The sequence below is a fragment of the Cydia splendana genome, chromosome 10, assembly GCF_910591565.1.
Source record: "Cydia splendana chromosome 10, ilCydSple1.2, whole genome shotgun sequence".
Classification (NCBI taxonomy): domain Eukaryota; kingdom Metazoa; phylum Arthropoda; class Insecta; order Lepidoptera; family Tortricidae; genus Cydia; species Cydia splendana.
In genome coordinates, this window is record NC_085969.1 from 13197712 (window position 1) to 13219403 (window position 21692).

The 21692-nt window shown below is 37.1% G+C and overlaps 2 protein-coding genes across 7 annotated transcripts in view; one reads left to right on the forward strand and one right to left on the reverse strand.

Moving 5' to 3' along the window:
• Positions 1-21692, reverse strand: part of LOC134794343 (ATP synthase subunit s, mitochondrial) — a 242433-nt gene that overhangs the window by 172587 nt on the left and 48154 nt on the right. The gene's annotated exons all lie outside the window — the stretch shown is intronic.
• The window catches only part of LOC134794321 (protein unc-13 homolog 4B), a 76805-nt gene that overhangs the window by 3271 nt on the left and 51842 nt on the right, over positions 1-21692 (forward strand). Inside the window, exon 1 of one of the 6 annotated variants that reach the window (XM_063766097.1) lies at positions 11490-11616. The exons of 4 other annotated variants lie outside the window; for them this stretch is intronic. In XM_063766097.1, coding sequence (XP_063622167.1) covers positions 11519-11616 — 98 coding nt within the window. In that variant the 5' untranslated portion in view covers positions 11490-11518. Of the gene's footprint in view, positions 1-11489; positions 11617-18267; positions 18819-21692 lie in introns of those variants that run through there. One more of the 6 variants, XM_063766098.1, reaches the window with a different exon arrangement.

Here is a 21692-nt window from a genome sequence, read left to right on the forward strand (position 1 = left end):
CTTACATCATTTTTTATAAAAAAAAAAGGATCAACGTGGGATTAGTAAAATTAAACAATTACGAGGGCCGCCTTTTAAGTCTTGTCGTTTGCAAATCTCTCACAATTATATAAAAAATAACTACAATCGTATCAAACTATGTGAATTAAGTATTCAAAAACAATTAAACGAATCATGATTGACCGAACCGTTTTAGTATAGCGTCGAGTTAAAGTTGACAAGTCAGTTGTGAAAATGGAAATTTCATAGGAAAATTTCCGTGCGATAATTTTCTATAACTTTAAATGACGTTTAACGCGACTTCAGTGCTTTACAGAGCTGACTACTGTTTTCATTGACAAAGCATCATGCCTTCTGATTGTGTAACGCTGGTATTTGGAATTTTAACGCGATTGCTCTAGTCTCGGTGATAGACTGGGTGAAGGTCGTCCGAACACCGCGAAAAACCAGGAAAGCATTGAGGCTGTACGGCAGCTGATCGTCGAAGATCGCTATGTGTATACCGAAAGATAGCAGCTTCTATACGCATTTCAGGGACTACCATTTAAAAAACCTTACATGAAGAGCTAGGTGTAAAAAAAAAATTCTCGCCGGACACCACATTTGCTTGCTGCCGACCGAAAAATGGCTCGGACTAGTTAGTGCTGCAAAACTCTACAGCAATTCGATCGAGGAGATACAAAACTCATTTATGACATTGTGAGTGGTGATGAATCTTGGATTTATGCTTATGATCCTGATTCCAAACAGCAATCCACCGTCTGAGTGTTCTAAAACGAGCGGAAACCGACCAAATAAGTCATACGCTCAAGTAGTACTTAAAAAAATAATCGCCTCGTTTGTCGCCAAAAGTGGACACGTTGCCACCATCGTGTTAGAAAATCACAAAACAGTTAGCCCTGACTAGTATATTACAGTTTGCTTACTAGAAGCTATAAGTGAATTCCGAAAAATCAACCGAAAACATCGTATGGTACTGAGCCATGACAATGCAAGCTCACACTCCTCCCGGCAAACAATTGCGATTTTACTAGAGCAAAACGTCGAAATTCTGGACCACCCGCCGTACAGCCCTGACTTGAGCCCTAATGATTTCTTTACTTTCCCTAAAATCATGCAATGTCTTCGTGGTTAATCGTACCGAATACAAGAAGAGGCGGTTGACGTATACAAAACGGCCATTTTGATGTCCCAACTTCGGAGTGGAATAAGTGGTTTCAAAACTGAATCGACCAAATGAAAAAGTGTATTAAATATCACAGCAAGTACTTAAAAAACAATAAATAGTACTTGAGGTTTAAATTGTCTTTAGATTTTACAAACGACAGAACTTAAAAGGCACCCCTCGTACCAATTGTTCCAGGCGAGGAAATAAAGACACTATTTTTCCATTTTGTTTCCACCCAGTTGTTCGTGGGACGGGGACGCAGAGGAGTACACCACTTTTCTGCGCTAGAGCATAAACGTATCACTTTCTGCGCACCTTTTAGAACAACAACGACCCACTTTCAGAGCATGAGATATGAAAAACAAATTTTGCCATCAAATAAAATCAAACTAAATCGAATCCAAACGAACGTTATTAACTATTTCTCATGCAAAGTCGTCATTTAAAAGTCAATTCTACCAGCCATCATAAGGAGAAAATTCAAAATTAGCACCAAATTACGTTGCCACTCTTGTGGATAAAATGTAACTTTCTCCTCAGTCTTTGGACAATCAAGAGAGCCTTTACGAGCTGAGCTGGTGTGGTGAAAATTAAATTGCTTCTTAGGTGTTTATAATTCAAAAATCGTTGAAAATTCAACAATTATCAATCTATAGAATAAATCCCAGAAGGGAAACTAGTTCTATGGTTGCCCCGCCACTGACGACTACGGAACCCTAAAATCCGTTCTGCATCAGCGCCGCTAGCGCCCCCATCTACAACACATAACATTATAGTGACTCATGATTCACTGTTCCAAATGGCTTCCCCAATGCTCCGACAATGGCTGTTTAAACATGGCACTGACGTTCAACGCTTCGCCGGTAGATGGCGTTGCCGGTCCTATTTTAATAAAAATTGATCGATAGTTATTCCGTAAAAGTGCACTGTTATTTGCACTTACTTAGCTTAGATTATTTGCACTACTCAAGGGAGGTATTCCTGGACCATTGCCGGTTTTCTGGGGTTTGGGGTGATATAATAAGTTAAAATGTTCTTGGATATATTATATAGCAATAGCGGGAGGAATAACGTAGGTTCCAAAAGTACCTACCTGTCATCCCTAGAGATGGATAGGGGTGAGTAAATACTGAGTATTTACTCGGTATTTACTCAAAGCACCCGATAAATACCCGTATTTACTCATTTAGGTGGGTAAAAACGATTGCTTATAAAATATTCAAAAAGTGAGATTTAACAACAAAATTGTCTTTTATTGAAGAGTGCTAACGTATATTAACAATATCTATAAAATAAAAAGCATATAGGACGCTTAATTTAGGAAAAAAAGGTAATTATTAGTGAGAGGCAAATTGTGATAATGCACAGTTAACAATTTTGTTTTAAATAAGTAGGTATTTACTTTAAAAATATGGTACTTCAATTCTATCGATTTTCTAGATAACTGCATGTCGCGCAAAAGTGCGTGTTTACGCGGCACTTACGACCTTTTATTAAGGGTTTTTTAAAGAAAACTCATAAATGGCTCAACCGATGATGTTCAAAATATTGTTTTTTGTACTCTATTATACGGCTAATCTCCCGATATGTTTTCATATTTTTTATGAACTTTGGTTCTAAAGTTATAGAGAGATAAACATTATTTTGGCCTTTCGAAACGGTTTTATTCCAAAAATATTCAATTTATCCAAAAATGTTCTTAGAAACATTCCAGTTATTTTTAAAGACCAATTTAATGATGTGCAACACGTTGGTGGCTTCTGAATTTTTTTTTCGTGACAATTAGTTACATGTATGGAGTGCCCCTCTTAAAAATACATTTCTTACAATTTTGAGTACTTAATCCAGTAGCGGCTTCCATAATACACCTATATTTCAAATTTATATGCCCGTTTCAGCACTCTAAATAGTTTATACCCACCAATTTGGGTATAAACGAGTAAATACGGGTATATTGAGTAAATACTGAGTATTTACTCGGTATTTACCCGTGAGTATTTACTCACTACCCATCTCTAGTCATCCCATACTATTTCCATATTAACATCTAAATGTATTTACTTGTTTTGTAAAGGGTGTGAGGTGTGCAATAAAGAGTAGGTACCTACTGTATTGTATCTCAACAGTTTCCGCGTGTGTAGGTATACTCTATGTAACTGTGTGTGTGATCTAATTAATGTAAGTATGTACCTAACCATTCGCATTACTTCGTTATAGTAGAAGAGCCGGCCGCAAATTTTCTAACCGACTTGATACCACGATGAAATGCACAATGGTTTCCCATAAACCATTTGACGACCGGTCTGGCCTAGTGGGTAGTGGCTCTGCCTGCGAAGCCGATGGTCCTGGGTTCGAATCCCAGTAAGGGCATTTATTTGTGTGATAACACAGATATTTGTTCCTGAGTCATGGTTGTAATCTTTGTATATAAGTATGTATTTATGTATATAAGTATGTATATCGTCGCCTAGCACCCATAGTACAAGCTTTGCTTAGTTTGGGGCTAGGTTGATCTGTGTAAGATGTTCCCTAATATTTATTTTATATTTATTTATTTATAAAAGTGACGCTAAGTCCGAATTCGATAGTCTGCCACGGCGGAACTTGCCGAAAGTACGAAAAAGAAGGCCACTTCCGGTGCGAAAAAAGGGGGCTGATTTAACCCATCTGATACAGAAATAATAGTTATGGCAGCAGTTAGACATTTACATGTAGACACAGAAAAGCGAAGTTTGCCAGTATTTCTTTTGCCGGAAGTGCTTGGCAGACGCTCTCAAAAGTGGCCACCGGGACCCCTAATTTAACCCATCTGATACCACCATGAAACCAATTCCAGTCGGTAGGTATGAACCCTCATGTCAGGAATATATAAGTCTGCCAAGGCTTTTCCTGCCGAAACACCTTGGCAGACGAGATTATGTTAGCAAGGTGTACATCAGTTACCCTACATCAACCCATCTGATACCACCACGAAACCAATTCCAGTCGGTACAGGTTTGAACCCCCATTTCAGGATGCTAACATTATCTCGTCTGCCAAGGTGTTTCGGCAGGAAAAGCCTTGGCAGACTTATATATTCCTGACATGAGGGTTCATACCTACCGACTGGAATTGGTTTCGTGGTGGTATCAGATGGGTTGATGTAGGGTAACTGATGTACACCTTGCTAACATAATCTCGTCTGCCAAGGTGTTTCGGCAGGAAAAACCTTGGCAGACTTATATATTCCTGAAATGAGGGTTGATACCTACCGACTGGAATTGGTTTCATGGTGGTATCAGATGGGTTAGTGTAGGGTAACCGATGGTTACCTTGCTCAGATAATCTCGTCTGCCAAGGTGTTTCGGCAGGAAAAGCCTTGGCAGACTTATATATTCCTGACATGAGGGTTCATACCTACCGACTGGAATTGGTTTCATAGTGGTATCAGATGGGTTTTTTTTTTAATTAATTTTTTTTTTTTAAATTTAAACTGTTTATTATAAATAAAGGTTAAATTAGGGGTCCCGGTGGACACCTTTGAGAGTGTCTGCCAAGCACTTCCGGCAAAAAAAATACTGGCAGACAGTGGCGTAGCTAGCATGGGTGGCACCCGGGGCGGAAATTGTGGGTGTCACCCCAAAATTCAATCAAAATTGTCAAATAGAATTATTTAAAAAAGTAATAGTAATTTATGTATAATATTCCATAGCTCACAATTTACTCCATCGGTTTCATTTTACATTCCATGAACTCTCAATAGTCCACACCCTGGCGGGTGTTGCCTCTGCGCGCGTTCTATGACACGGGCAAGGACAGCATCCACTCGGCGTAGCCCACATTTCATAAGTGTCAAAATGGCATCTACGTGTTGGTTTGGGCTCCGCGCACGCCTCCCAAAGGTCCGAGTCATTATTGTCCCGTGAAAGACATAGGTACAAATAATTTACGTAAAATAAAGATTTAATTTTTTTTGCCAAGTGCGAGATTTGGAAGAGATTCTGTAAAATCCCATTTCACAATGAATTTCAAATAGTCCAGAGGACCTACCGCGAACCACGTTCGACGTGTTGCCTCTCTGTCGCACTTGTTAATTCGTACGTAAGTGTGACAGGGAGGCAACACGTCGAACGTGGTTCACGGTAGACCCTCTGAGTCACCACATTAGAAACAGTGACATAGTTTCCCAATTACAGAAATAATCACATAATAAAAAAAAACCTTTCTGAATAAAAAAAAACCTACGAGGCGCCAACATATTATTGTTACATACCATGTGCCCACGAGGAACCAGAGAGATTTTAACCACGCATTTCTGAGGCCAAAAGAAGGAAAAAATGTTAAAAGAGTTTACGTCAATTTCGCCAACAAAAAACTCTTTTTTCGTATTTTTGTAGGTATTTGTGCATAAAATATAAATCATAAATGCTATTTGTAAAACTATCACTCAAAAATATTTTAAACTTTTTTTGTAAAACCTAGTTTTTGCAAAGTGTACTTGTCACTTTTTTACATTCTATCAATAAGGATATTTATTATACTAGGTCCCATAGTAGCAACATCGCCATCAAAAAACATTTTGCACTAAGTAACAATAAAAAGATGTTTTTTTAGCCAGCTGGTGGTACAGTACAGTACAGACTCTGAAACTAGGCGAATTCCAATACAGTTTATAGGACATTTTAGTCTTTAAATATGATCAGGAATATACTGTCAAAATCTCTCGGGTTCCTCGTGGGCAATTGGGCATGTTGTATATTATTTCCTTAATGGCGATTCTGCAATCTGCCACAGTTTTACGAATTTTTATAGATGACACTACTGATGTTCACGGTCGGGTGTCACCCCTAAATGGGTGACACCCGGGGCGGGCCGGCCCCGCCGCCCCCCCCTAGCTACGCCACTGCTGGCAGACTTCGCTTTTCTGTGTCTACATGTAAATTTCTAACTGCTGCCATAACTATTATTTCGGTATCAGATGGGTTAAAGCAGCCCCCTTTTTTCGCACCGGAAGTGGCCTTCTTTTTCGTACTTTCGGCAAGTTCCGCCGTGGCAGACTATCGAATTCGGACTTAGCATCACTTTTATGGGAAACCATTGTGCATTTTATCGTGGTATCAAGTCGGTTAGAAAATTTGCGGCTGGCTCTTCTACTATTATAAATTGGTATCATCCAAATACTGAGTGTATTTGGATGATACCAATTTATAATAGTGGACAAATTTAGAGGAACGCAATAAAATTACTAATATTGAAATTACTTTAGGTGCTGTAATCCAGTAATTAAAACTTTTTTGCGTTCCTCTAAATGTGTCCAGGATGAGTATATGTATATATAATAATGAATATCCACGTAAATAATATCCTAACCTTCTCTATATTTATTCCGTTTTCAGAATGACACCAACCGTAATCTATCGTATGTCTGTATTATAATTAGTTTACGTGTCGTTAAGCATAGACAAATAAAAAAGTAGTCCTTGACTTGGTCATCAGTATAATGTGCTAAGTAAATGTCTGCTTAACGATACGTCATGCCAAAAAGTACCTACGCGAACTCATTCCCCGAAAAACAAAAGCAAACATGACTAAGATAATAGCCATAGATATTTTGTACAGGGTGGCAAATAGGAGGTATACAGTTTTTAAATTTTTACTGTATTACCTAAGTGCAAAAATATCCAGTTAGTGGACATTTTGTTCCTAAGGTATATATTTGCATACACTGAATAAAAAAAAAAGATTACATAATTTTTGAACTTATTATGTTCTGAGTCTGTGCAGAAAGAGAAGAGTCGTAAAATGTATGGGCTCCCCTACTTTTGACGACTCTTCTCTTTCCGCACAGACTCTAGTTACAACAAAATGTACCTATAGAGTACCTACTTCTTCTTTGCCCACCCTGTATTACCATTCTCGTAGACATGCATAATTAATAACTCCACCACTCAAATACTGGATCAGATTTCACTGAAAAATTGGTAGGGTTATTCCAAATTGGCCCGTACATGTGAATATACACTATTACCCACTTAACAAACAACTCCCAGTATAAACCTCAGGGTCATGTTACGCTAAAAGCACAGAGGAAGGGGCCCACTGAGAAAAATGTTTTATAAAAGGCCTCCACGACGCGCTTCGTTAGTTCATTTTCGTTTTTGTAGCAGGTACTATATGTTGCGTTTTATCGCGATGCCTTGATGATAAGCAGCTTGTTTGCTGATTATAGCGACATGCGGGGCTTGTTTACTCTTGCGTAGCCTTGCTTTATTGCTCTGCTGGGCTAAATTAGCTGGACCAGCCTGCATGATCTGCATGCAAGCTGGGATTTAATTACACTACTTTTACATCGCGTTAGCTGACAGTCATCTAAAATTTTGTAGTCTTCAGTTTTACACTTCCACTTTGAAGGCTCGGTATGACATTACAAATACTTTATTTTTAATCTTATAAGTACCTTTAAACGAGCAATTTTTCTATAGGTACCTAGAGTCGCACCAAGAAAAGTCTGCAGCGGATTTGATAGCCCACGCAGTGTAAGTGTTATTTATACGTCATAATTTCATAGAAGTTTGACGTTTAAAATGACACTTGCACTGCGTGGGCTATCAAAATCACTGCAGACTTTTCACTCTATATATATTTATATATTTCGGGGGGTTTACTAATGTGTTGCAGAAAGATTTTTGACATATTTTTGTATTGCATAATGTTACTTGGCAGAAATGTTGTTTGGCAGAATTACCTTTCCCATATATCATTTAGCATACAATCATTTCGCAGAGTTTTAAAATCCAGAACCATATTTTGGCATACTGTTGATGATCATAATAGTCTATTAAACGAGTATTAATTTCGCAGATAAAAGTATTGCATAATATTTAACCTAACCTAACCTATAACCCACTTTTCTGGTGGCCGTTCGTTTTGTATGAGGTCGCAGTTCTAACCTAACCTAACCCACTTTTCTGGTGGCCGTTCGTTTTGTATGAGGTCGCAGTTCTAACCTAACCTAACCCACTTTTCTGGTGGCCGTTCGTTTTGTATGAGGTCGCAGTTCTAACCTAACCTAACCCACTTTTCTGGTGGCCGTTCGTTTTGTATGATGTCGCAGTTCTAACCTAACCTAACCCACTTTTCTGGGAGCCGTTCGTTTTATACAGGAGGCCGCAGGTACAACCTAACATAATCTTCTTATCTGGCACAGCTTCAATTTTGTTTGGGGGTCACAGTTCTTACTTAACGTAATCCACTTTTCTGCAAGTAGAAAAATATTATGCCATAATGAAAGTATGCTGCGGGATGATTATGGTACATAAACTTATGCTAAACCAAAGTCTGCAAAAGTAATCTTCTGCTAAATAATATGCTGCAAAATGTATTGTATGCTTAGTAATAATAATGCAAAGTAATATTTATGCCTAATTATCATTCTACTAAAAGTGTTTCTGCGATACATGTTATGCGAAGTGTATTTTTGACAAACAATATTATGCCAGAAGAGGGGAACCCATTTCGGGGATCTCGGAAACGGCTCTAACGATTTTGATGAAACTTGCTATAGGTTTTTGGGGGAGAAATCGAATCGATCTAGCTAGGAGAAAACGCGCATTTTTTGAGAGTTTATATGTTATCCGAGCAAAGCTCGGTCTAGAATTTTTTTTATGTTATTATGACATCGAAACTACGAAAACTCGAATACTACGAAAAATCGGCTAGCATACATGGGGTATATTCTGATAGCCCACGACGTGAGGAATCTAAAAAAAATTTTGGATGTCAAGGTTTGGACCACCCTGTATATTTGTAGGAGTTCAATTTTCATCGGAACTTCTTAAGTAAGTACCTACCTAAAGTCATTCTTACTGATATATAGTCTGGTCCGCAATAGTCGACCCCGTTTCGTTGCTTGTACGATACCATCATCGCCATTCCTTTCTAAATCGGACATTCTATCTGAAAAATGTAGAAATGTACGTCTAAGGGTTCTGTCGGTATGGTTAAAACCTAATTACTTAAGACTCGAAAAGAATGAGTTCTGACTAAGGTATACCGGTTTACATCTTGGACTAAATATTCTACATCTAAACACTAATAGATTGAGGTAAACAACAGACTGTCTTAACAGCTAGAGAAAATCAGCTATAGTAATAGCTAGTTTGTTAGTGCGCGACACCTTGCACTTTGTGACTATGCGCTGAAACTTGGCACAGTTGATTCTTAGCTGGTCATGAGCAGATACAGACCGGGAGACCTCGAGAGCCACGTCTCATTTAGTGGGGGGGAGGGGGGGAAGTTCGACACCGCCGCGCTTCACTTGGAGCAACATTTCTCTAAAACTGTACCTATTAGGGCATGTGATATATCATTTTTGGATAAATTAAGGATGAGGAATTTTTTTTTGGAACCAAAACAATGCACTTTCTAACAAAAATAAAGCATAAAGTAGAAAAGACTAAAAAACGTATTTTTGATTTATTCATAATTACCAATTTTTTTTTAAAGTGTAGCAGGAATCTGAAAACAAAAAATACAGTCGTAAAGCTACACTTATTACGTTTAAGAAAATATATAGTTTAATATACAAAACTGTTATAAATGGGAGATAAAAAATAATATTAAGCGTGGGTCAGAGTGATCTCAATACAAAATATTATGAATGTGGGAAAGTTACTTATAATTTGTTCTACAATCGTTTATTTTTCTTGTTTTTCGTAAATAACTCGTAAACGGTAGCCCACAGCAAAAAATTATCTTGTACGTAAATAATCTGTTTCAGATTTCTTATAAAATAAGTGCTACTTTTTTTCGCTAAGATCAATATTAAAAAAAATATTGAAGGGAGAAAATAAATACTAAGTTCCCCTTTTTTAGTCATTCGCAAATAACTCGTAAAGGATGGCCAATAGCAAAAAATATTTTAACACATGAATAATTAGCATAAAATTTCCTACAAAAAAGGTTATTCAAACTTTTTCGCTAGGATCAATATTTAAAAAGGGGACCTTAGAATTTATTTTCTCTCTTTAATATCGTTTTTAATATTGATCCTAGCGAAAAAGTTTGAATGACCTTTTTTGTAGGAAATATTATGTAAATTATTCATGTACTAAAAATTTTTTTGCTATTGGCCATCGTTTACGAGTTATTTACGAATGATTAAAAAAGGGGACCTAAGTATTTATTTTCTCCCTTCAATATTTTTTTTAATATTGATGGTAGCGAAAAACGGTAGTACTTATTTTATAAGAAATCTGAAACAGATTATTTACGTACAAGATAATTTTTTGCTGTGGGCTACCGTTTACGAGTTATTTACGAAAAACAAGAAAAATAAACGATTGTAGAACAAATTATAAGTAACTTTCCCACATTCATAATATTTTGTATTGAGATCACTCTGACCCACGCTTAATATTATTTTTTATCTCCCATTTATCAACAGTTTTGTATATTAAACTATATATTTTCTTAAACGTAATAAGTGTAGCTTTACGACTGTATTTTTTGTTTTCAGATTCCTGCTACACTTAAAAAAAAAATTGGTAATTATGAATAAATCAAAAATACGTTTTTTAGTCTTTTCTACTTTATGCTTTTTTTTTGTTAGAAAGTGCATTGTTTTTGTTCCAAAACTAGATTCCTCATCCTTAATTTATCCGAAAATGATGTATTACATGCCCTAATAGGTATAGTTTTAGAGAAATGTTGCTCCAAGTGAAGCGCGGCAGCGTCGAACTTTCCCCCTCCCCCCCCACTAAATGAGAGGTGGCTCTCGACGGCTCCCGGTCTGTATCTGCTGAAGACCAGCTAACAATCAACTGTGCCAAGTTTCAGCGCATAGTCTCAAAGTGCAAGGTCCCCATACAACGGTGTGCAGTAACAAACCAGCTATAAGTATATCATCTCAAATCCAATTGCCTTGCTGACTGATGGGTTTTAATAATTTCCAAGGAACCCTAGAACGCGAGTAAACCTCCCGCAAACAATACTGAGAAGTTGAGTGTCGCCGTCAGTCTGTAACCTTCGCCGCTATGTGAAGCCTGAAAATTCGCATGGATCCGTTAAAAGCTCTGATATTTTAAAAATAGTTACATACCTAATAGATATCTACTTTAAAGTTCGCGATTGGATCGTAGCAGTATTCAAAGGCAAACCTGATATAAAATATTGACGTGATTTGGTTCATTGAATAATATTTTTGTGGTCCGGTAAATTAGGAAATTCAGTGGAAAACTTAACACGTAATATAATAAATATTTGATTCATTGTCATTTGGTGCATTTAAAGTTCGTTCGTTACAGTGAGTACCTAAAGGGAAATATTTAATGGCCTGTTAATTCATTGAAATATTTAGTGCAATCTGTAAATATGAGTTTAGAAGTGAAATTACAAAAGCCGAAGCACGATGATCCCTGGAAGTTTGTGTTCAGAAAATTACGAGATGCGGATATTGTCAGCAAAAGGAAGTAAGTTATTTTTTAACACTTTGCAAAGTTTGCATGCTGTATTTATGCAGGTAAATGTGAAATTGTTTTATGAAAAAATTTAGGTAAAATTTTAAGCACGCCATGCAGATTGCAGGCGTTCGATATCCATGTGCAAGAAGAAAAGTTGTAAGGAATTCTCATACTGTTCCTCTTATCCTGAGCAAAATAAACTTATGTTCCTCTAACCTAATATGACCTTATAGAAGTTATAGACTTACAGATCCCCTTTTAGGTATACACGTACGGTGGTTATATAAATATCTACTTTTTCTAGTGAATGAAAATGAGTCGTCTTATTAAATCTCTCCGTGATGATTATGAGTAATTATCACCTTCCGCCAGAGGCAAAGCAAACAAACTATATAAACAATTTAAAGTGTATCGAGAGTGAATCAACAATCTGTTTGGCATATGATGGTCGTACATAATTTCACTAGTTATGATGGTAACTCAATTCAAGGCGTTCCATGCATGAGCGCCTAACTAAAGGGTTAATACTACTACGAGTAAATATAATAAAACAATTGCAGTCTGAAAATAATGTCATGAATTAAGAATTTCTTTGATCATAAAAAAGCAGTAATGATAATGGATACCTTAAAAAATATGATAACTTTGAACATAAAGAAAAAAAAACGGCTTTATTTGAAACTATCAGATCTATAAAGTACACCTATAAGTGTTATGGCAATTTTCATAGCATGTAAAGCACGCTCCGTGTCTGCTATCAATATTACATGCAGGTGTTTTCACCAAATTGACCAACTTCTTTTCTTCTTGTCCTTCCACTCCTTCCTTACCTGATTGATGTACCTTGTCTTTTGTTAAGCATTGTAGGACATTTTAGAAAATACTTTAAATTCACCTTGAGACATTAAATCGCTCTTCCTCGATACTTGGCTTTTTCATTTTCTTCCAAAATCTTGCTCAGTTGAGTCGTAAGTAAAGTAGCTCAAAAGCTAGCGTCCGTTCGGCTACGGTCACTATTTTTTAGTAAAGCAGCTGGCATCTGGCCTTCCAACGTAGAGGGGAAACATTCCTGCTTATACATATATTTAAAAAAAAAAGATAGGTAGAGAGGAAGGTTTATGTACCTACCTACATACCTACTTACTGCAAGAAGTTCGCTACCTCACAATGTAACTCTGTGATTTTTAAAGTATATTGTATTGTAGAGAGCTTGTAGACAATGCTGGGTAAACAAAAAATAATAGGAAGCAAGCACAATGAACTTAGAATAACCAACTCGTGTCGCACTATTTAGAATATAAATTATGGATCGCGTGCAACGATATAATTTCGTTGGTAGAGCGTGGTGAGATGTTTATTTATGGTAGTATGTGTCATAGAAAATGTTTCATAAAATTTTAAATAAACTAACGATTGTAACGGCTAGTATATTTAACGATATACATTTGACTAAATAATACTAAAAATGAAGCTTGACTAAGTAATTATTTGTTAAACAATAACTTGCCAAAAAACAGTTTTGCTAACTGTAAAATTGCGATATGTTGATTTGCCAAATATTTTTTTGGAAATGATAATTTGGGTAAAATAATTTGGGGGGTGATACTTTGGGAAACGTTTATGGTGGTGCTAGGTAGGTAGTAGGTAGGGACCTATTAGAACTTAAAAAATGTGGTTCTATCGTGTCAAATGGTTCCTCGCACCTATCTAATTGAACCGTGAGTGAGTACCTACCTACGCTAATAAAGTACATGTCTCGTTTTCCTTACCTAGAAAAAAATCAGACAAGTCCCCGGATTCACACATTATTAATTTATTAGGTAAATTACATACGTATACCTTTTTAGTCTATTTACACATTTTTGGGTTAAAATAATTCGGGGAAGGACTCTAAACCAGTACTTAAATGAAAGAAATACAACTACTTTTTCTATTGATTCTAAACTAACTCAAATACAACAAACAACAACAGTACATTTCTACAGCAAATTTCCAATAGATTTGCCCAATAATTTAAGAAAGTTGTCAAACATAAATTGATTGAAAAATCTTATTATAATACCTACTTGAGAAGAGTTGCAAAAAGCATGTAGTAGGTACAGTCACGAGCTTTAATTTGGGACCCACCTAAGGTTGAATATCGTGTAGTAAACTGATGCTATTTAGAGCTTTTTTTTTTAATAATTACACAGTTTGGTCGACACAGTGACCAGCGACTGCTTTTTTTGTGAAGGGATTGGGCCAAAGGCAAAAGGGCCACGTCACCACCAAGGACGAAAGGGAAAGGAAATTTACAGAGATAAGGAATAGAGAAAAGCAAAGAATAGAGAAGAGAAGTTATTTAGAGCTAATATTTTAACGCAGTGTCATAATTCATTGACATAATGTTTACCATCGACATTTAGGTACTTACGTTTACGTTTCTAGGGGCAACCACTCAATTACATCAATTTATGAAATAATATTTTTGAAAATGTCACTTTAAACAGATTATAATACCGGAGTGATAACTTTTTGCAAAGAGGTTATCATTTCAAGGGTCGATTCGCTATGACTTTTAAATGTCTTAATTTGACATTTCAACACCATCGAACTGAAGTTTGAACCTTATTGCATTACGAATGTTCTAACAACATTTAATGGATATGGGTCCCAAATTAAAGCTCGTGACTGTACCTACCTAACATAATGTAGGTTGCACAGCCGTTAACCATCAGGCGGACTGTACCGGTCTACGCTTGTATCCCAGTTTGTATACTTTGTATCCCACTTTCGCCAGGCCTCCGTCACACGCTCAAGGCCACGCGCTATATGCCTACCGCTCGGCGTATCGTCGACGATACAACCGACAGAGGGCCGCCGAACGCCCGCCTCAGCGCTCGCACCGCATTGCACCGCGCGTTTCCCGCGCTTATGCTTCGAAATGCCGAAACCACGTAATTATTGTGCAGTAGATGGGTGAATAAGTCAAAAAAACAAAGGAAAAAGCCTATAATAAAGATTCATCTTTTTATGGCGGGCTAAAGGTCCCACCTGAAACGTTTAATAATTATATTGAAGGGTTAGAAAAAGTATTTTTAAATAATTTTGACGACGTAATAATTAATCGGCCGGTAGCACCGTATTACAACTTTTAAAAACCGCTGCTTTGCTCCTGAATATTTATTAAAATTATTTACGCGATTTAGGATATTTTCAACTATACAATTTTAATAACAGAGAATTCCGAGAAGGGAAAAAATTATAAATCATTATATTAAAACTAAAACATATTTGATTCGCAACATTCGTTTTATTACAATAATCATCATAGGTAGGGTAGCTACAACCCTAGCGCATTCTTACGAGGACGCGTTGGCACGTGACTCGCACGGCGGGCAACACAGTCTCGACTCTTTGTGCGCGTACTTATGGTACATTTTCTTCTTGTCCTGAGCAGCAGGTATTATTATTAAGGTTTTGTAGGCTATTATAGCGTAGGTATTTTTGCTTTTGTTTGGGAATGAAGTATCTGTTACGTAGTAACTATTTATTAATCTGTGCTTTCGCGTCGTGGTATAAAAAATAATCTTTCAGCTTTTTCTTTTTAAACAGCGAAACGTTTGCAAGTTCAATAAACTAAGTCACGTAAACAGCGTTGCCATAAAAAGTGTGAAAAAGCCCAAACAAAGCGTCATCGTCATAGCCTTGAATTGAGTAACTATAAGTAGTATCACTAGAGTACGTCTAGCCAACCTTGACGTTAAACTCTACATCATACCAGTAACCACCATTATTGTGCTGTGAGCAGTGCGCAACTGGCTGAATCACAGGCCATTTGCTTAATTAAAAAAAAATTACGTCGCTTTTCAAGCGACTTCAAAAAGGAGTAGGTTCTCAATTTGTCGGAATCGTTTTTTGTTTTTATGTATGTTCACGGATTTCTATACATTTTGCGCCAGAATTCTTTTGAAATTACACGTCTCAAGCGGGTTCAATATTGGCAGTGGCAGCCTACTGCAGAGTATTTAATTATAGTCATACTGTACTAGTCAAATTAGTCAGGCAAGTAATGTCAGTTAGTATTATCCTCGCGTTGGTGTGGTGTCCAAAAATTGTGACGAGCGGTTAAACAACCACTTTTCCACCTTGTAATATAAATTAGCTTTGGTTTAATCCATTAAAATATTATGCTAATGTAGGCGCATAAAAATGACAACTGTGTATTACCCATGCCAAGCCGCAATTTGCACACAATTGTGTTGTTATCTTTAATCTATACCTAAATGTTGAAGATTTGTCGTACAGGATGTTTAACTCAAATGAGTTTAGTGAGGGAAAAACCAGAAACTATAGTGATAAATTTAATTTGTTCTTACCTAAGATATTACTCCGGCTCATTTTCCTTAACTTTCAAAAGTACTTTAGTCCCATCCGGAAGACAGCATGAAACATGGCGCGCATGTAGCTTAATATAGGTAAGAAAAAATACAAGGGGAAATAACTTGTCAAGTGCTTCCCCCACCTTTGTGTCCCAATTTCAAATTTTTCTTTGTTTTTAGAATAATGGTTAACGTTACAACAAAAAATTCAATGAACAAAATATTCTGAATTAAATTTTCTACAATAGTTACCTTTTTTACAAGCCTTTATTTAGTCTGTAATCAAATTTTGCAAGTTAAATTTGATCCACTTCCCGGTTTCCGATTGAGCTAAAAATTTGCATGCATGTATAAATCGGATGACAATGCAATATTATGGTACCATCGAGCTGATCTGATGATGGAGACAGGAGGTGGCCATAGGCACTCTGTGATGAAACAACGCAACCTAAATAGTATTAGGGGTTTTTAGAATTTTCTCGATGAGTAGGTATTAGTTGTCTGTCGTAAGAAAAGTACAGCGATAAAAGCTTGTACCAAAAATGAAATTTTTGCCAAAAACTTATTTAATACTACGTCGGTGGCAAACAAGAATACGGCCCGCCTGGTGGTAAGCAGTCTCCGTAGCCTATGGACGTCTGCAACTCCAGAGGTGTTACATGCGCGTTGCCGACCCTAACACTCCGCACCCTCGTTGAGTACATGGCAATGGCAACCTTGACAACCTATACTGGGTCAAGCAGATCTTGTCAGTAGAAAAAGGCGGCAAATTTGAAAAATGTATGCGCGAAAGGATATCGTCCCATAGAAAATTTGAATTTCGCGTCTTTTTCTACTGACAAGATTTGCTTGACCATCTATAGAGTATAGATGCCTCGGAAAGTCTGTTGGATTAGGTATCTTACTATCCGTATCCACCTACAGTTGCTAAATCCTATCCCGGAAACATATTTGTCAAGTTTATACGCGTGGGTCTAGTCTAGTCTACTTATGGATTTCCTAGCTAGGTAGCTAACATAAAATTATCTAAAATACTCTCAGATATCCGTTACTGACAGAACTTTCATCGTAAGTACAAGAACACGTAAGGCCAAATAAAGGACAATAGTTTAAATTACCACTAACGGTTTGTCATCAAAATTTCATGCTCTGAATCTCTGCTCTGAATTAATTCTCTGAAGCACAAATAATTATTCACACGTGTTGCATTTCTTAAGCCGAGCCAAACCACAATGCGACAGCATATCACTAAGTTAATTTTGACAATTGAAGATCGCTAATTAATCCTAAAATACAATAACAAATTAGGTAAATAGGCGGGATCAATATTTACAGTAACGGTACGATAACAATGTACAAATTGCCCTTAATATATTTGTCACATCATTAGTTAGGGCTCATTAACTCATTGTCATATTGTTAGCGTTGCTCATTAGGTACATGTACATGTGACGGGGCCACGTAGAAGTGCCCAATTAAATACCTTACGACATTGTGATAGGGTTCACGATAGGGTAACTGGGTCGTTGATGGAACGTCAACATTAAGTCCTTTATGGCGAGGGTAAATACGTGAAGTTATGATCTGAATAGCAATAGCAGCTTAAATGCTTATTTGCGTCGGCGCAGTAGCTCTTTATGAATATGTAAAGGTACACTTATTGTAACAAAGACATTGAATACACACGAATTAACGTATGACAGTATTAAGTTACTGATGAACGGTTAGTCACCGTCTCGTTATAAATAAAGAGATAAATTCATGTTGTTCTAATGCCATCTCGTGACATAGCCTTTGACAAAAGTATATTTAAGTACCTCTCTACCTAAGTATGTCACCAATTTTCCCTACATATGTCAAAACCTAAGAAAGTATTTTTCATAATTTTTTTGAGTTAACGTGTGGCAAATTTTGTGGGAGTAATATCATAGGATTAGCGATGTCACCAGCTGTCAAAAACAAATGTTGAACTGTGCGAATTATTATAGTTAAAAACTGTACCAAATAACGAAGGAAATAAAAATAATAAAGGAGGTGTATTAATGAGCTCACATTGTTTACTTAGTGATTGTTATCAACGCGGTCTTCATTGGGTGCGGATCCGGTCTGGTCTGCGAGCGGGACATCGCTATATACGTGCATAACGCTGTCTCGCTCACACACCGGAGCGGAGTGCGGGTCCGCATCAGTGCGAAATAAGAAAAGAAATGCATATTTAGGTTTGTTAATGAGCTCGCATTGTTTACATAGCGATTGTCATTAAAAGCACGTGAGTTATTGCATGGCGTGTAGTCGGTGCGCTGGCGTGACCGACGCGCAACGCCCCGCCAGCTCAACAGCTGAGTCTTTGGATTACGTCAGTATTAGTACCAAACGCAGACGCGTAGCTGCCAAACACCAAAACAAACCGGTTGTTTCTATTCTTTTATTCGCGCTGTTTTGGCTTGAAATTGTACCGCAAACTGCAACGCCTACATACCTTTGTTAGTTGCCAGTGTCAGTGACCTTTTATGAAGACGGGCGATCAGTTGAATCAGTATTTAGTTATCTCAAGTCACGAGACGACGGTTCCGCGGTCAACATTCCCCTGAAGTTAGTGCCGTTTGCGTCATTGCGTGGAAGAATCTATGACTCGATCTTATTTCAGTGACTCACTATATCTGCATATAGTTATGGTAACAGTCTGACAGTGCCGGTAAAGTTTGGTGTTATTATTAGTACACTGTAACTAGTTATTGTTCAGTGTCGTAAAAACTATTTATTCACAATGGATGAAGAATCGATGTGGAAAGGGTTTTATGAGAAATTGCAGCAGCAGAAATCAATAGAAGAACAAGTGCATGAAAGCAAGTAAGTCGTCGTGATATAGGATAAAAAAGAGATGCAAAATTATTTTTACGCAAAGTAGATTTCGACTCATTGTTGAGGGTAATCTGTAAAAAACTTACAATGTAACAGTCGTGATATTCTAATTATTATACCTACTTTTTAGGAAACTAACGTGATTATACATTATTAACGCCTCTCTCCTACGCCGTTGCTGTGCATAAAATTACTTAAAACATTTTTTCTTTCTTTTGGCCTCTACAAATGTTACCGGTTAATCGCATGCGATTTGCATTAAACGAGGCGTTACGTTACATTGCTGCGTTCAAAAGTTTGTTCAGATACCGCAATCTAATGAAAATTGCATGCAAATTCTTGCTAGTCTAAACTTCGCTTTTACCTGGTTTGGTAATGCACGACACCTTGCACGAACCACGTCTCATTTAGTGGGGGGGGGGGGGGGAGGGAGAAGTTCGACGCCGCCGCGCTTCACTTGGAGCAACATTTCGTGTGCTACTCTGCAGCGGCGCCACCATAATGAATACCAATGAATTATATGGTGAAATGATGTACCTAAAAGGTACATCATGTACGTATAATGTTTATGGCTGTACCTGTGATAGGAAACGAAATAATCGGCATTGAAAGTGGCGCCGCTGGGGAGCATACTCCCCAGCGGCGCCACACAGTACTCATAGATGGAAATGATATTAGCTATTTTTTTCTCATGTAAATTGATGTACTAATGCTGCTGATTACGTACCTATTGAAAAAAAGAATTATTTTGCATTGATTAGTGATTTTATTTACATTTTAATTCCGCGTTCCACCTAAACGGTATGAATTGTAAGAGAGGCGCGCGGGTGAGCGAGATGGAGATAGAAATTCTTACCGCGGGACCGCGCTCCCGCGGCCCGTTCCGATTTTCAATAATAATAGTTATTTGTTTTACAAGGGGGCAAAGTTGTTGTTTAACCGCTCGTGCTAATATTGATACCCGAGCAAGCGAAAGATTCCAAAATTGAACCACGAGCGTAGCGAGTGGTTCGAAAAATGGAATCTTGAGCGTTGCGAGGGTTTTAAAGCACGAGGGTTAAACAAAATTTGTCTCCGAGTAAAACACAAAATTTTTCACCTCACCAACCCGAAGCAAATATTAAATGTTAAATACCGTCATTATAGCCAACTTTGCCACCAGGGGAAACTTTGCCCAAAACGACAATTTTAAACATTAAATAATAGGTTAAATTATTAAATATTTAAAGGAAATAGGTTAAATTTGTGACAAAACTATATACCAAACATATGCTCAACTTGACTTGGGAATTTTCAGCGAGTTGTCAAATATAGGGTATATTTCGGAGGGCAAAACTTGTTGAAAAATGAATGCAAGTAGAAAAAAAATGAGAACACTGACAAATATTTCCGGGTTTCAGTTATAAAACATGAAGTATAGATTATGTCCATTGAGGTTTAATATAAAAAGGCCTAAAGACAAAAGTTTTGGCGGTGGGCAATGTAATCCGGTAATTTACAGACCTATGGATGCCAACATTGCCCACCACTTAAAACGGCTTAGGGTTGTCACTTTTGACAAATTTACCCAACTTCGCAAGTAAGCGAATGTTATGGTTATGTTTTGTACACTAAAGTAAGTTTATAATTATATACTGTATTTGATTGGTCTTATTATCCTTTATTTAGATGTTTTATCCCTTTAACGCATGAAAACTACAGCAAAACTCATATTTTAGTCCATTAAACTACAGGTTTTCTCTAAAGTGACAACCTTAGCCTTTGTAAAATGCTTAGGTGAGTCTTGTATGGAAATGGCCAAAAACGGGTAGGCAACATTGCCCACCAATTCAAAAGTTATTACACTTATCGCTAAGTTATTAACAGGGAACGGTACGATTGCCCAAAACCATTAAATAATCCTTAAGGGGCCCACTGATTAACAGTCCACCGGACGGTATCGGCCTGTCAGTTAGAACAAAATTTTGACAGTTCCGAACGACTGACAGGCCGATACCGTCCGGCGGACTGTTAATAAGTGGGCCCCTTTAGACATCATCATCATACATACTAGCTGTATTTGAACACCAAATTGACGTGGGCAATGTTGGCGCAAATCCCGGATATCTTTGCCCGCCCTCTAAAACGCCAAAAAAAGTGGGTAAAAACATGATTTAAAAATTTTCTTCAATTAAACTGATGCGTTTGATCACTATGGACGTGCTGAGCAAAAAAAGTCATATGATGTGTTGAGAAATTCGTGTTTTTTCAAAAAAAGCGGGCAAAGTTGGCTATAATGACGGTATCAAACAAAATCAAATCAATTTCAAATTAATGTTATTCAATATTTATCATCCAAAATCATCATTTAAAAGTCAATTCTACCAGTAAACATAAGAAAACAACTCAAAATTTGCATTTGATTACTTTGCCTCACATGTGAATTACTGATAGCAAAGTGCAACTTTGCTATCCGGTTTTGAAGTGTAAAGTAAGTCTTTCCGAGCTGGTGTGGTGAAAATTAAATTACCTAATGCAAATTTTGAGTTGTTAACTTATACGTTACGTATTATAATATGTATTGTCTTCGGTTACCGCGATTGCATATGTTACTCATGAAATAAAACTATTAAAACGGATTATATCGCGTATAAAGTTAGACCAAAGGAAGTCTGCAGCGATTTTAGCCCAAGCAGTGCAAGTGTTATATATATCGCGGTCTGAGTACCCACAACCCACAATACAAGCCTTCTTGAGCTTACCGTGGGGCTTAGTCAATTTGTGTAAAAAAATCCTATGATATTTATTTATTAATTTGTTTGATATTTTACATTAGTATTTTCGTCGGGTTGGTGTGGTGAACAATGTTGTAACTCTCGCAAC